This window comes from Zea mays, chromosome 2 (assembly GCF_902167145.1).
Source record: "Zea mays cultivar B73 chromosome 2, Zm-B73-REFERENCE-NAM-5.0, whole genome shotgun sequence".
Lineage (NCBI taxonomy): Eukaryota > Viridiplantae > Streptophyta > Magnoliopsida > Poales > Poaceae > Zea > Zea mays.
This window is the reverse complement of record NC_050097.1, coordinates 225,202,617-225,219,594: the sequence shown is the minus strand read 5'-3', so window position 1 is coordinate 225,219,594 and position 16,978 is coordinate 225,202,617. Positions and strand designations below refer to the sequence as shown.

The 16,978-nt window shown below is 42.9% G+C and overlaps 1 protein-coding gene across 1 annotated transcript in view; it reads left to right on the top strand.

The window, feature by feature from the left end:
• LOC100194354 (uncharacterized) overlaps positions 1 to 6,463 on the top strand; it is a 41,620-nt gene extending 35,157 nt beyond the window's left edge. The window contains exon 3 of the mRNA NM_001139389.1: positions 5,903 to 6,463. Within this exon, the coding sequence (NP_001132861.1) occupies positions 5,903 to 6,037 (135 nt within the window). The 3' untranslated portion in view covers positions 6,038 to 6,463. The remainder of the gene's footprint in view (positions 1 to 5,902) is intronic.
• The last annotated feature ends 10,515 nt before the right edge of the window (positions 6,464 to 16,978 follow it).

Sequence of the window (16,978 nt, the reverse complement as noted above, 5' to 3'; positions counted from 1 at the left end):
CCCCACCCCCATGATCCCCTACCCCTGCCCGTGCCTCGCCACTGCTCCCCCGCCACAGAACCGGACCCACGGCGGAGAACCGCCGCAGGATTTCACCGGTGGTCGAGCTCCGGTCGACCTCCCCCCCCCCCTCCGTCGCTGCTCCGCGCCGTTAAACACCCTTCCCTCGCTGACATATGGGCCCGCGCCATGACGCCAGATTTATTTATGTTTTTCAGCAGCTGAAGTCTTCTTTTCTGCTATGCTTGATTGAAGGGGCTGTGTCTTCACCCAATTCTGCCTGTGGCCTAGGCTAATTTATCTTCCACTGCGTTTTATAATTCCGGCTCACTCTCGAGCTTGTACCCCGATATTGTAATAACATTTACTCAGACTCTGTACTATTTGAAGTAAGGAATGTGGTTACTAGCCTCCTGGGACTAGTAATTTGTATCACATTTGAGTCCCAAAGGATCGGGACGCTTCAAGGACAATGTGCTAAACGCTTTGCGTACCAAGATGTCCCTTGGTCACACCCATTGGAAAACACCCATTGGGTGGGGGACAACCAGGAATTTTCAATAGATTTTCTGAAGCAGTCACATCCATACAGTATACACAATGAATGTGTTAAGACAGAAAGAAGATATCGATAGAGATCAAAGGAAAGCCAAATATAGCTACTGAACTGCAAGTCTAGTCAGCAGAAGCATTGAAACGCAAAGCGAAATGAAGACCGACCAAGAGCCATCTACCAGACGTCCAATCTATCGCCGATCAAATAAATTTCAAACCTAACAGGACATGGGCAGACCACGCTGCTGGTTTCTAAAGCATGAGATGAAGACAACATGCTGATCTCTAAAGCATAAGCTGGTGATATAATGCTAATTTCTAAAGCATGAGACGGAGATAAAATGCTGGTTTCTAAAGCATAAGAGGAAGATAAAATGATGATTTCTAAAGCATAAGATGAAGATCTTTGAGTTGATTATTTTCAATAATCCACTCAAAGCTCAGGGGCTACACCCATTGGGTGCACCTCTGGTGCACCCAATGAATCTTTAACCCCAAAGGACAGAATGCTGATCTCCAAAGCATGAACCGATGATAAAATGCTGGTTTCTAAAGCATGAGACGAAAATAAAATGATGATTTATAAAGCATGAGATGAAGATCTCTGAGTGGATTATTTTTAATAATCCACTCAACGCTCGGGGGCTACACCCATTGGGTGCACCTCCGGTGCACCCAATGAAACTTTAACTCCAGAGGACAGAATGCTGATCTCTAAAGCATAAGTTGATGACAGAGTGACGATTCCTAAAGCATAAGGCGAAGATCGTCGAATGTACCAAAAGAGGGCAACGAGAGATTGTTTTTTTACTAAAGTCATTCAGAGTTCAGAAGCAACACTCAACAGATGCACTTTCCAAGCACTCATCACCAAAATGGAAATCAAAACCGCAAGCTGGACCTAGAATCTTCGGGCTGATTATTTCAAAATCAACTCAAAGATTGGGGCTTGTGGGGGACAGATATCCCTCGGGTCCACTAGAAGGTTAGAAGGCCTCGCAGACAGTTTTTGGACTTACTGTCTCGCAAGGCCATCCCTTCGTGGGCCAGGGGAGAACTGCTAGCAGAATGGGCCGACGTAGGGAATGAGCAAACGCGGGCCAAGGCGGCTCGTGGGGTTTTGAGCGTTACCCACAGCTCCGATTCGATTCTCTCGTGCGACCACCCTAGACATCGGAACCAAATGAGGATAAGTCGTCAAGATTGTAGGAAGATAAGTTCAGTCGGTTCATTATTACTTAGGAATACATCGTTATCATACACGCATGCAGTGCCCCACGGTCGGATATATAAGGCCTAGGGGGCACCCTATCAAAGACAGGTCATTCATCAGCCATCTACTCCATTCTCTAGCATCATTCATACTAGAGAATCCCCCTGTAACCCACCACATAAAAATCCACACCAGGAAGTAGGGTATTACGCCTTTCCAAGCGGCCCGAACCTGTAGAAAATTGTCTATCGTCTCTCGTGTGCCTAGCACGAACAATCGAGCTACAGTCAGCAACACCGTCCTACCCAAAAGCACCTCGAGGGGTAACCCCGGGTGCGCGGTCGGGTCCCAAACACCGACACCCCTTCCATACTCTCATGAACAAACACCACATCATCAAAAAAGAGCATACACCAAGGGATATCCCCTTGTATGTCCCCTGTGACCTCGTCCATCACCAAAGCAAATAAATAAGGACTCAATGTTGATCCTTGATGTAGTCCTATTTTTATTAGAAAGTCGCTAGTATCGCCATCACATGTTTAGACAAATGTCATCACATCCTTGTATATATCCTTGATGAGAGTAATGTACTTAGTTGGGACTTTGTTCTTCTCCAAGCCCCACCACATGACATTTCTCGGTACTTTGTCATACGTCGTCTTGAGATCAACAAAGACTATGTACAAGTCCTTCTGCTCGCTATATCTCTCCATCAAATGTCGTATGAGTAAAATCGCCTCCATGGTTGACCTTCCACGCATGAACCCAAACTAATTTCAGGTCACATTGTCACTCTTGTTAGGTGATGCTTGATAACCCTCTCCTAGAGCTTCATCGTATGGCTCATCAGCTACTAATCCCACAGTAATTAGTACAACTTTAAACATCTCCCTTGTTTTTAAAGATCAGTATTAATATACTTCTCCTCCATTCTCTAGGCATCCTTTTTGTCTGAAATTAGAAAGCTGAGTTAACCATACTATCGCTCTGGTACCTAGGCATCTCCACACCTCCATAGGGATGCCATCAGGGCCCATCGCTTTACCTCCATACTCTTCAAAGGCTCAACGATTTCCACCTCCTAAACTCTCCTCACAAAGCGTCTATTGGTACCGTTAAAAGAGTCATCCAACATAAGGGTATTGTAAGGAAAATGGACCCAGAGCCATTTAGCTAAAAAGGGTTTTGTGTTTGATGATCAACATAACCTGTGGACTAATGTGTTCGCTAGTGTTTATGTTTATAGTTCACAGGAAGCGAAGAGAATTGGACTAAGACACTGAGGATGCAACACCTCAAAAAAAGACATAAAAAGAGATTAGAAGTCCAAGACTCAAGAACAAAATAAGCCCAAAGAATACGCAAAGAAATTCATGAAGAGGGCAGTGAGCCAGCGCACTAGTGGTGCACCGGACAATGAACAGTACATGTCCGGTGTGCACCGGACTGTCCGGTGGGACACTGTGCAGAGAGGCCCACAACGAGCGCTCTCGGACTGTAGCACTAGACTGTCTGTTGTGCACCAGACATTTTGGGTAACGGTCGGATCCAATAGTCAACTGCGCCCCAACGGTCGGCTGACGTGGTAGGGTACCAGACAATGAACAGTGCTTGACCGGTGTGCACCGGACTGTCCGATGAGCCCGTCGACAGAAAGCTGCTGCTTCTATCCAACGACTATAATTGTGGGGGAGGCTATAAATACCCACCAACCGGCCATTTTAAGGTGTGGGAGCCTAAGCAACATACCAAGGCATAATATAAACATTTCCAAGTGCTCATACACCCAAGTGCTTAATAGAATCACTTAGTGATTAGCGTAGGTACTTTGCAAAGTGCTTATGTTAGTTAGACCGCTTTAGCGCTTGCTCTAGGTGAACCATAGTTAGTTGAGTGAGTTTAGAAAAACCAGACAACCCCTCGGCTCTTACGTGAGTCGTTGTAATTGTACTGAGTGGGGCGAGAGTCTTGCGAGATCGTGACAACCGAGTTTGTGTCACGGCCGCCACCGTGTACTGGAGGGAACGAGGTCCACGACTTTTTGGTCGGAAGCTCGATAGTGGAGACAGCGGGGAGCGTCCGAGAGGAGCCAGAAGCGGAGCACCACTTGCGCGTGGAGAAGGCCCGTGACTCTCTGCGAAGTTACTCGACCGTGGTGCTTGGCCCTCGCGTGGGCTTCCCTTTGCGTAGGGGCACTAACGAGGATTAGTCGAAACCTTGCGTGGTTCCATATACCTCGGTAAAAATATCGGGGTCATCCACGAGAGTTTGCATCTCTATCTTGCTCTTTACCTTCCGCATTTATATTAAGTATTTAAGTTTCAATCTTGTCTTTCTAGTTAGATTATTTAGATTGAAACTTAGCCTTTGCGGTAGAGATAGCAACACTTAGACAAAACCTAGTTTACACATTCTAGTTTGATTATTTGCACAGGTTTTGCTCTAGAGATTTATTTATGGCCTAGTTTAGAGAAAGTTTTAGAAGTCCTAATTCACCCCTCCCTCTTAGGCGTCACTGTTTCCTACAGGTATAACTTTCATTCTTTCCATTAAACAACTTGTTGAAGTACACTAGCCATCTGTCCTTGATCTCCTTATCCTTCACCAAAAGTCGATCTGCCTCATCCTTGATGCATTTGATTTGGTTAATGTCCCTTGTCTTACTCTCATGGATTCTAGCCATCCTATAAATGTCCTTCTCTCCCTCCTCTGTGCCTAGCCGTTGATAAACGTCATCATAAACCTACCCCTGTGCTACACTCATGGCTCGCTTTGCAACCCTCTTCGCTATTTAATAGCCCTCGATGTTGGTTGCGCTCTTGTCAAGGTGGAGGCGCTTGAAACACTCCTTTTCCTTAATAACTCTTTGCACCTCGTCATTCTAGCACCAGGTGTATTTCGCTTCCTGTTTGCCTCCCCTACTCACACTAAACACTTATAAAAGCCACCTTTCAAACACATGTAACCATATTTAGCCACGTGTCGACTACATCTTCTCCTTCTTCCCAAGGTCCTTCGCCTAGCATCTTGTTCTTAAATGTTTGTGCCACTTCCCCTCTAAGCTCCCACCACTTCGTTCTCATGATCTTGGCACATTTGTGATGGACACGTACCCAAAAACAGAAGTCCGCCGCCACAACCTTGTGTAGAGGAACATCACACTCCCTAGGTATCACCTTACGATCTAAGCAAGCACGTCTATCCTCCCTCCTTGCAAGGGTAAGTCGATCTAGCTTCTTGAGTGTTGATCATTATGAAAGGTCACTAGATGTGATTCCCTCTTCCTAAAGAAGGTATTCGCAATCAATAAGTCATAGGCTAATGCAAAGTTCAAAACATCCTCCCCTCTTAGTTCCTACTACCGTACTTGAACCCCTCGTGCACTCGCTCGCAACCTACATTAGTCACACCCACATGGTCATTGAGGTCTCCTCCTATGAAGAGTACCTCACTGATAGGCACGATACTAACCACGCTATCCAAATCTTCCTAAAAATGCATCTTGGTGCTCTCACTAAGACCTACCTGAGGGGCATAGGCACTGACCACATTCAAAGCCGCATCTCCAACTATCATCCAGACTAGGATAATTCGGTCACATTGTCTCCTAACATCAATGACTCCATCCTTAATGCATCTTGTTGATCAAGATACCGATACCATTCCTATCTAAACTTGCGCTTGTGTACTAAAGCTTGAAGCTAGTATCCTCCACCTTCTTCGTCTTCTAGTCCTTCCATTTAGTCTCCTGAACACATAGAATATTTACACGCTCCCTAATTGCTACATCCACTAGCTCTGTTAGGGACCCTACGTTCCACACAAAATCTAATTGGTTTGAATAGTTTCCTTACCCTTCACACCCGTTGTGAGAGATGCGAAGACAAGAGTGAGGCTACTTTAATAGCATGTCTGGTTTTGAACGTATTTAGGGAAATAAGGTTAAATCTATCCTATTTACGTATTTAGGGTTGATGACCAAGATAAATATGTCAATCAACAAGAAGCACAAATGATGAACATGCACTACTTGTACGTATTTAGGGTTGATGACCTACAAACAGGGCTTGCATTAATTGGATCGACCATGAACATATACTACTTGTACGATGATGGATTTTTTTTATTCAGGATTCGATCAAGTTCGTGCAAAGGTTGGTGATGGCGGAGTACAACAAAACGAGGGCCATCATCCCTGCAGACGACGATTACTCCTCCAACCGTTCTCAAATCATGGTGTGGCGTGTCGACACAACGCTGCTCTAGCTAGCCCTCTTGCCACGCTAAGAGCGATAGATAAAGATGCATGCATGCTTAAAATAAACATTCCATGACTTATTACATAGTAATGCCATACACGTACGTATGTATATGTAAACTTTTGCTGCATTAGAATTATATATATAGGGAAAAGAATGGCAAGCAGCAGTCTGCATCAGTCGTTGTCGTCGAAATGCTCAAGGCAACGCATCGCATCGCATCATCCTCTTGCTTGCCTGCGTGCAATCCTTTTCTTGTCCGCCCTGCATTGCATGTCCCTTTTTCTTTTTCTTCTTGTTTGCCTTGTGCGGCTATCTGTCTTGCAACCCGGCCTGAAGAAAAGGAATTCGATTTCAAAAAAAAGATCTCTATAAAAATTTAGTATTAGTTTTAGGGGCAATTCCCTTTATGATATCGGAAAATATACTTATTACTTATGTGTCACTGGTCCACATGTCATACACACAAAAAAATTATCTATATGCTACTCAGTGGCACATAATAAACGAATGAGTATAAAATCTCATGACATACATGGAATTTTTCCTTAGTTTTACTCTATCTTTATCACTTCATCGCGTAAGATACTAGCTATACAACCAAGCAAGAGAGCCAGACTAGAGAGCAAAAAGAACTAGAGAGCTACTCCTAACAAGAGAGCTATCACTACCCAACTACATAAGCAACCAAGAACTACACTAGCAAATGTAATAATTTAAATACAAGTGTAGTGAACATATGGAACAATGCACGAGAGATGACACAATTATTTTTTCTTCTAAGGTTTGGTTGCTTTCCGATGAAAGTATCTATGCCCCTAACATATATTAGGCATCATAACATAGTTTATTCGTTGTATATAACATAGTTTATTTATGGTTTTGACTAGGAGAAAAATAGAGGCCATAGTTAGAGAAAAATTAGATCACCTAATTCTCTCTCTCTCTTAGTCATCGCCATCCTCAACACCCGACATCCATAGATGATGGTTACCATACTTTCCCCTCTTGTAGGTATGAGACACTACTACCATGCCTTCACATTGACACACATTTAGGGGCACGTGTACCCAATGCCACTATGTAGGCATGCCCTTGCATTTAAGAACACATTTGGTGAGGCAATCTTAGGGTCTGTTTGGTTGGGTTGTGGCCGTGGAAAAAAGCTGTTGTGGGCTGTGAGCTATGAAAAAAGTTGTTGTAGGTTGTGAGTTGTTAAAAAGCTAAAAATCGTTTGGTGGAAACCACTAAAAGCCGTTAAAATTTCTTCAATATATGTTTTCACAGTTCCATCCGAAAGCCACTAAAAGCAGGTCCAGTGGTGCTTTTAGTTTTGCACCGCGAGAAAATCGGCTTTTAGAAAAAGCTGCTTCCTGGACCCAACCATTTGGTTTGGCTTTTGGCTTTTAGGGGGTAAAATCCAAAGCCAAAGCCAAAAGCCAAACCAAACACACTCTTAACCGACTACAAGAAAATGGGAAATGCCTATAACCATGACTCGGCAATATAATATCGAACACCATCAAAGCACTTGTCCTCACTCTAGGCTAGACACTAAAAGGTCACTTCAATAGGTTTCATTGCATTGGTGCATGTCCAACATATATTGTATGATTACAAGGCTGAGACATGACGTGGGTAGTTGGCTTGATGACAGGTAGGGCCCGTAAGTAGTGCATGCATGTAATGTAAGCTAAGTACTTCTTTGGACTATAAAAGAGAGAGGTAGAACAACATCTAAGGGGATCCCAATTTAGTTCCACGCATGGTCCGTTCAGACTCCAGTCTTCACCAAACACCAGCCAAGTGTGATCAATTTCATCCGACAAAGGCAACCACAGTTAGTGGTCTAGCTCTCCACAACACTATTGTCCTATAGGTGCTCTTTGAGTTCCATGGTGTTGAAGTTTGTAATATTGTGTACCACCTAAATACATCAAATACATGATTAACAAGAGGGCGTAGGGTATTACGCATCGTGCAGTCCAAATATGTAGAAAAGTATGTGTGTATTAGACTGTCAATGTCTTAACCTCGTAGACATACTCTATAGTCTTAATACTCACTCCTTGCTCCTCTATCTATCGTTTTTCGTTTCTCTGGTATCCTAGTATCTTTGCTAGACATATATCATCTTATCTTTGGTGTAGACATTATTTAGTTTAATCGATACTTAAAATAAATATTAATGCACTAGTTTCCGCTCAATTACTAAAATCAAGCATAGGGTTTTTGTCTGTCATAATTTTGAACCCATAACTTGATCTAATAAAAAAACAAATCTTAACTTAGCAGAGAGAATTGTCATATGAATAGATAATCTATATATTAAGTAATATGAAAAGGGGAGAGAGATAGGGAGAGAGAGAGAGAGGCATAAGCGAGGGTGGGCATTTGGGTTACCCAAAAAATTAGGCCAGTGTCACACCCGGTTTTGGAAGGCAAACTGAATGCGAACCATGTACGTGTCAGGATCATAAATTCACGTACACAACGATTACATAACTGGACATCATCACACAATGCTCGAATAATAACATAAAGCGATATTATTTTATTACATCATGATGCCAGAGACATGCACATAGTCATTAACTTAGACATAAATCATAGTGCTAAAGCGAAACACAGTAAAGATAAGGCCTTCACATGCAGCTAACTTGGGGTTTGCCGCTAATCTAGTCTAAAACTCTTCGAAGTCCTAAAACTTCTGGAAGTCATCCGCATGGCCTTCATGTTCTCCTGAGCAAGAGTTTCAGTGTGGGAAACCTAGTGTTTTGTATTTAAGCAAGGGAGAGTACACATCAATGTACTCAGCAAATGTCCCATTTGGCTGAATTGGACTATGTGGGGTTAAGCTCAAAGCAGTTGCTTTTAATTCGTCAGGTAATTATCATTAGTAGAAGCCGAGCTTTATCATACAACTCAAGTTGATATACCATAAAGCACCTCCCCATAGAGGACAGTACCATAAACCATAAGTATAGCCATCATCATTAAACCATCATCATAAATGTACACACTCTGTCTCTAATCAAAGAGGATCCCAAGGCTGTTCTTAACCGTGAGCATGACTGATATACCAGTTTCTAACACCCTGCAGAGGTCGCACACTTTACCCAAGAGTCGTGATCCCTTTTTGCCTCGGTCGATCAAACCCTCAACACTCCCAAGGTGAGTCAGTAAGGTTTCACTACGTAGCTTTTACAAAGATTTCCCAGGTGTGTAGCCGCCCATTAGGTTTTTGTCAGTCGTACAAACATAGTACTCCTCTCTAAGATGGGTGACTAACAAAACAAAATCGAATGAACCCCAACACCCCACCGTTAGGAAAGCAAGCACTATGCCTCAGCCCCCATTGACGGCACAACGTCGAAGTAGACTACACGCTCAGATTCCTCCAATTAATCAATTAAGGGCATCTCATACCACCCTCATGGTTTTCCCGGGTGGTCTCTCAACGAACAAGTCCTTACGGAGAGGTACTCGGGAAACATCCCGAGCCCCTTTAGTGTCACAAGTTCATCATCAAATCCAGAATAAAATCATCGTATCATAAAGTAATTTTCATCATGTTCGTTGATTAAAGTAAAGTGTTGGGACCATGCTTCGTCGCCGAAGGTCCTACAGGAAGAAACAGCTTCGGCTGAAGCTGTCTGTACGTGATGCCGAAGGGTGTCGTTCATGAAGCTTCGGAATTATAAACCGACTTAAAGATAGAATGACCTTTTAGTCCATAAGAGTTTGAGTCGTTGTTGTAAACTTTTATGAGGGGTATGATTGTAATTGCTCACAGGCTGTGTCCTGTGCCTATAAATAGTGAACATTATTCCTTTACTGTTCACGCATTCCTGTAATTGCAATCACATTACTCGGAAATTATTCTTTGCCAAGGCAGAGGTATAAATGTACTTAAACATTATATTCGAATATCTTAAGTTTATATAATATATGTTGTTTACCTCTAATTTACTTGTCTTTAATGTTTTATGTCTCATGTTATTTTATATTATCTTTGAGAGTTCAATTACGAAGACATAACCTTCGTAATTGTGTCATTATAACCTTCGTCCGAAGTTCATTAAATCCTTGGGGAAATAATGTTTCAGCGGACGAAGGACATTGATATTTAACATTTTATGTTGTCTTGTTCTTAATTCATAGCATTTGAGAACAAGTCCCCAACATTGGCGCCCACCTCCGGTGAACTCACTTCCACTCTTTTGAGCTGATGGCTTCGTTCAACGATCAAGCTGGAGCTGTTTCGGCTCCGAAGCTGGTACTCCCGATAACAGGCGGTTCAAGCTCAGAACCAGCCAATAAGAGGCAGAAGAAGGAAGCACAGAGAAGGGTACAGCATGTCGGGGTGCAAGGACCCTTCATCAAGTCAAGATGGTCTCACATTCCAATCACCTTCTCTCAAGAGGATCTCCAACTCAAGGATTACCCACACAATGATGCTATGGTCATCTCTTGTGTGATCAAAGGATTTCTGGTCCACAATGTTTTGGTTGATACAGGCAGCGCAGCTGATATCATATTTGCTAAGGCCTTCAGGCAGATGCAAGAGCCCGAAGACAAAATTCATGATGCCACACATCCCCTTTGTGGCTTCGGTGGAAGGCAGATCGTAGCACTTGGAAAAATCACAATGCCAATAACCTTCGGATTCATTAACAACACAAGGACTGAACAAGTTGTATTTGATATTGTTGATATGGAATACCCTTACAATGCAATCATTGGTCGTGGTACTCTCAATGCCTTCGAAGCAATTCTTTACCCAGCTTATCTTTGCATGAAGATACCTTCGGACCAAGGACCCATTGCTATTCATGGAAGTCAGGAAGCTGCCAGAAGGACCGAAGGAAATTGGACAGACTCGAAAGCAATCCATAACATAGATGGAGCTGAAGCTTGTGAGCAATACAAGTTCAGAAGGGAAAAGCTGCTTCGGCTGATCAGCCGAAGCCCATGCTCTTATGTGAGGATATAGCAGAACAGAAGGTGCTACTGGGATCTCAACTGTCCGAAGAGCAGGAGAAAACCTTGATAAGGTTTTTGTTCAACAACAAAGATGTTTTTGCTTGGTCAGCTAATGATCTTTGCGGAGTAAACAGGGATGTCATTGAGCACTCGCTCAATGTTGATCCATCCTTTAGACCAAGAAAGCAAAGGCTTCGGAAGATGTCTGACGACAAGGCCGAAGGGGCTCGCAACAAAGTGAAAAGACTTCTCAGTGCTGGAGTTATCAGAGAGGTAAAATATCCAGAATGGCTGGCTAACACTGTTATGGTAAAGAAGACCAATGGTAAATGGAGAATGTGTATCGATTTTACTGATCTCAACACGGCCTGTCCGAAGGACGAGTTTCCATTGCCAAGGATAGATTCCTTAGTCGATGCAGCAGCTTCATCAGAGCTTATGAGTCTGCTGGATTGCTATTCAGGCTATCATCAAATCTGGATGAAGAAGGAGGATGAACCAAAAACCAGCTTCATAACCCCCAGTGGAACATATTGTTACCTCCGGATGCCTGAGGGGCTTAAGAATGCCGGAGGAAGTTTCAGCAGAATGACCGCGAAGGTCCTCCATTCTCAGATAGGCAGGAATGTGCTAACTTATGTTGATGATATCATTGTAAAAAGCACGAAACAAGATAATCACATTGCTGATTTACAGGAGACCTTCGCTAATTTTAGACAGGCTGGTTTAAAGCTGAATCCAGACAAATGTGTCTTCGGAGTAAAGAAGGGGAAATTTCTTGGTTGCCTAGTTTCTACAAAGGGAATTGAGGCTAATCCAAGCAAAATCGAAGCTATACTTCGAATGGAACCACCAAGTACAAAAAAGGGGGCTCAAAGATTGACAGGAAGGCTGGCATCTCTCAACAGATTCATATCCAGATCAGCAGAGAGAAACTTACCATTCTTCGGAGTGCTGAAGTCAGCCGAAGTCTTTCAATGGGGACCAATCCAGCAGAAAGCCTTCGAAGAGCTGAAGCAATATTTGATAGATCTAACAACATTAAGTCCACCAACGCCAGGGGCTCCTTTGTTATTATATGTGGCAGCTTCGCACTCAGCGGTAAGTGCAGCACTTGTCCAGGAGAAGCTTGAAGGCCAAGTCAAGAAACAGGCTCCAATATATTTCGTATCCGAAGTTCTTAGTTTATCAAAGAAAAATTATACAGAATTGGAGAAAGTACTGTATGTTGTTTTGATGGCCTCCAGGAAGCTTCGGCATTATTTTCAAGCTTATAACATAATTGTTCCTTCTTCACGACCTTTGAAGGATATTATGAGAAATCGAGAAGCTACTGGAAGGATTGGAAAATGGGCTGCAGAGCTTAATGAATTTTGTATTGATTATGTTCATAGATCTTCGATTCAGTCTCAAGCGTTGGCAGACTTCATTGCTGACTGGACGCCAGGGGCTCAAGAGGAAGAAACGAATAAAGATGCTGAAACATGGACAGTGTTTTGCGATGGGTCTTGGGGAACCTTCGGAGCAGGAGCAGCTGCTGTGTTGGTTTCACCTTCTAAAGTTAAAACCTGTTATGCAGCAAGACTCAATTTCAGTTGCACAAATAATATTGCTGAGTACGAAGCTCTGCTCTTGGGTCTTCGGATGTTAAAGGCAATGGGAATCAAAAGGGCCATTCTTAAAACTGATTCCCAAGTTATCTCTGGTCATGTTGACAAGAGCTATAAAGCAAGAGACCCGAAGCTTGAAAAATATCTAGATACAGTCCGAAGGATTGAGGCTTCCTTCGAAGGTTTCTCTGTCAAAAATATTCCTCGTGGAGAAAATGAATATGCTGATCTATTGGCCAAGTCAGCAGCCCAGGGGCTGCCTATACCATCGGAAGTATTTTTCGAAACAATAAAAGCACCTTCGGTCGAGCTTCTTGAAAGAGCAATCTTTAATATATCCCCTGTTTATAGCGAAGATTGGAGAACTGAGATCATCTCTTTCCTTTAGGGTAATTTTCTTTCAGACGACGAAGCTTATAACAGGAGAATAGAAGCAAGAGCTCAACCATATGTCATAATAGAAGGGGAGCTATACAAGCATGGGGTCTGTTCCCCATTGCTCAAGTGTTTATCCAGATCCGAAGGTATAGAATTAATGAAGGAAATACATGCAGGCCTGTGTGGATCTCACATTGGATCTAGGCCCTTGCTTGGGAAAGTTTTTCGCCAAGGATTTTATTGGCCAAAGGCAGCTTCGGATGCAGCGGATCTGGTCCAAAAGTGCGAAGGTTGTCAGAAATATGCAAAAAATCAAAAACAACCTTCGTCTTTAACCCAATTAATACAACCCACTTGGCCGTTGCAAAGGTGGGGCCTCGATTTACTAGGCCCATTACCACCAGCACAGGGGAACCTAAGATATGTAGTAGTGGCAGTGGAATATTTTTCCAAGTGGATTGAGGCAAAGCCCTTAGCCACAATAACTTCATTTACTATTCAAAAGTTTTTCTGGCAAAAAATTGTTTGTCGCTTCGGAGTGCCGAAGGCTATTATTGTGGACAATGGGACACAGTTTGATTCTGAAGCCTTCAGAGAATTTTGTGATCAAATTGGCACGAAGATCCATTTTGCATCAGTCCGACACCCGGAGTCAAATGGACTTGTCGAAAGAGTTAATGGGATCATAATGACAGGAATAATGAAGTCAATCTTCAATCAGCCCAGGGGAAAGTGGCCAGACGAGTTAATCAAAGTGGTGTGGAGCCATAACACAACCATGTCAAGGTCAACAGGCTTTACGCCCTTTAAACTATTGTTCGGTGACGAAGCAATAACCCCGGAAGAGGCCAAAGCAGGATCAATAAGGACAGTAGCTTCGGCAGAAGGCGAAGACGAAGCTGATTGCTCTGTAGAAAAAGATGCTATTGAAGGGTTCAGACTTCAAGCCGTGGAAAACATTAATAAGTATCAAGCCGAAACAATAAAATGGCGTGACAGAAAAGTTAAGCTGAAAAACATTGAACCAGGACATTTGGTGCTTCGAAGAGTAGCCAACCCTGAGACAGTAGGCAAATTACAGTTGAAGTGGGAAGGCCCCTTTTTGGTAGTATCTTCGTCAAGACCCGGTTCCTACAGATTGAAGGATATGGACGGCAACGACATTCCAAGATCATGGAATGCAGATGAGCTTCGGCGATATTATGTTTAGCTTGATGTAATTTTTTCTATTCTTTTTTGTGGCACCCTTTTCCTTTCCAAAGGGGGAGAAAGGTTTTTAATGGGGCCATAACATGTAATTTTCTTTATTTCAATCCTATGAGAGTGATATCCCCCAAAAATGTAAATGTAAATGCTAAGAAAAAAAAGAGAAAAGAAAACAGGAAGAAGCTCAAAAGTCGTTCCTAAGGGAATGCAGAGCTTACAGCGAAAAATAAGCGCTGATTCCGTTGAAAGTAAAAGGCGAAGAAGCTCCTAAGGGAGGCTTACAGCGAAAAATAAGCGCTGATTTCGCTGGAAGTAAAAGGCGAAGAATCTCCTAAGGGAGGCTTACAACGAAAAATAAACGCTGATTCCGCTGAAAGTAAAAGGCGAAGAAGCTCCTAAGGGAGGCTTACAGCGAAAAGTCAACGCTGAAGGGCTATGATTATGGTTTTTTGAATATGTGTTTTGGTATTCATTTGCACAATACATTTCATCATGTCATTTGCATTCATAAACATGCATTTAGACATATATAGAATCATCATTATACCGCACAAAAAACACAGATGCTTCGGCAATGAGGAAAAACTCGAAGGAAAAATTTTTATGCTTCGTTATGAACGAAAAGAAGGGAAGGTGTTTTTCGCCTCCGGCTCAAAAGAGAAGTTTCGTCCACAACAAAGCAGATTGTGCACGTATAGCAGAAACAAAATATATTACAAGGTATGTACAAATTTACATGAGTTGTTCCATAACTATATTACAAAAGTTTCTCCAGAATTTTTGCAGGAAATTATATTACAGCAACTGTCAAGCTTCAGGCTAGGCTTTGTCAAACTTCAGCTTCGTCATTCTTCAGCTTCGTCATCCTACGAATATCAAAGAACAGAATAAGAAAAGTACAAATTTCAAGGGGAAGGTGAAAGTAACAAATATAAGCTTCTTACCGGTTTAAGATGACTTCGAGCTTCGCCACCCTCCATTTTTCGCCCGCCATTTACCCAGATTTGAGTCATGAATCTATTTCCAATGCTTCGGGCCAGGCTTGGGATGTCTATCAGATCTGATGCTGACAAGCTGAAGTTTGGTCTATTCACAATATTTCCATGCGTGCAGCCAGCCTTCAGAAAAGCAATAGCTGTGCCCCGAGAAGCTACCAGGACGCAGAAGTCGGCGTGTCCACCAATAACTTCGTCAAGAGCATCAACTTCGCCTTCAATATATTATAATGTACTGGGCAGGTTGTCAGCTGAAGGTGTAAACTTTTCAGAGCTAGCTCCGATAGAATGAAACACATCTTTCAGCCGCTGCACGCATCGGATGCCGAAGCTTAGGCATTTCTCTTGAAGTTCTTTAAAGGATTTCTGCAAATTTGAATTTTTATCCACCTCAGTTTTCAGGCTTGCTTCAAGATATTTCTTTTATTGCTCAAATTTTTCTGACTGTTGGAGCAATTCATTCTTTAAACTGTTATTCTCAGTTTGGACTTCAGCCAAAGAGCCCTCCATAGTCTGAATAACAAAATCTTTCTTTTCTAATGCAACCTCGTGCTCTTTAACCATAATTTCAAGGTCCTGGATGGTGAAGTCTTTCTTTTTCAGATTAGCTTCGTAAATTTCAACTTTTTCAGCCAAATCTTGGATGACGGCTTTGTTCTTCTCTTCTTCGAGATCTTGTTGCATTTTTAGAACCTTACTTAATAATATGCTCTGTCGAATCGATCTTCGTTAGAAAACGACCTAAATAATAATAATAATAAAATAACAAAAATATTTGTTACCTTGAAGTTAGCATAAAGCAAGCTTCCGGCGATATGGTGTCATTGGTAACGGCAGAGGTCCGCTTCTAGCTTCGGCAAGCCAATGTTTTTGCAGAGAGTTCTAACAATTTTAGCTTCGCTGCAGTTTCGAAGGCACCTCAGCTTTCCTTCGTTAACCCCACCGAACAGTGTAGCCCCTGGCTTATATCCGCAGGCTATGGCACATTTTTAAGCTCTGCTTTCTCAGCATCTGTCAGTTCTTGCCCAAGTAAATCTTGAAATTTAAAATCTTCTTCCTCCAAAATGTCTTTAGCTTGCTTTTTCCCCTTTTCAGTATCTGTGCTCGCCGCGGCCACAACAGATTCTTCCTCAGTCATTTTTAGGAGTATGTTATCAATAACTTCAAGTGTGTCTTCCAGGTTTGGATCTTCTGTGGCCCCGGTTTCAGCCCCGGCAGCTTCGGCTGCGCCAGTTTCAGCTTCGAAGGTTTCCGCTCTGGTGGCTTCGGCTGCGGCCTCTTTAGCTTCGGCAGTTTCGGTAGTCTGGTCAATAGCAATTCTTGATGCCGGTGTCGGTGACGGTGTCCCATGAATTACATCTGCTATTTGAATAATCCTTCGTTTTTTCGGCAGTACAGGACCTTCTTCTGCCGAAGCTGCCTTGTCCTTCTGAAAAAACTTCGTCAGTTCCAGCGCCAGCGGACTTAGCTTGACAGGCAAGGGTTCAGTCATTACCTTCATAATCTCTTCTACTTCAACAGCAGAAGGCGTTGCAGGAGTACCTTCTTCTCGAACCAACGTTTTTGGTTCTGGAGATGCAGTTTTCCTCTTTCTTGCAGTGGTCACCTTCGGCTCAGGGTTCAACTCTTCAGGGCTAAGTTTTTCAGAATCTTCCCTTTTCTTTTTGACTACCTTGGCGACCTCTTCGTCAGCAGCGCTGGCAATTCCTTTTCGCTTCGGGCCTCCAGCATCTTCGCTCAGTCGACCGTAATCAGCATATTCAAATCCTATAG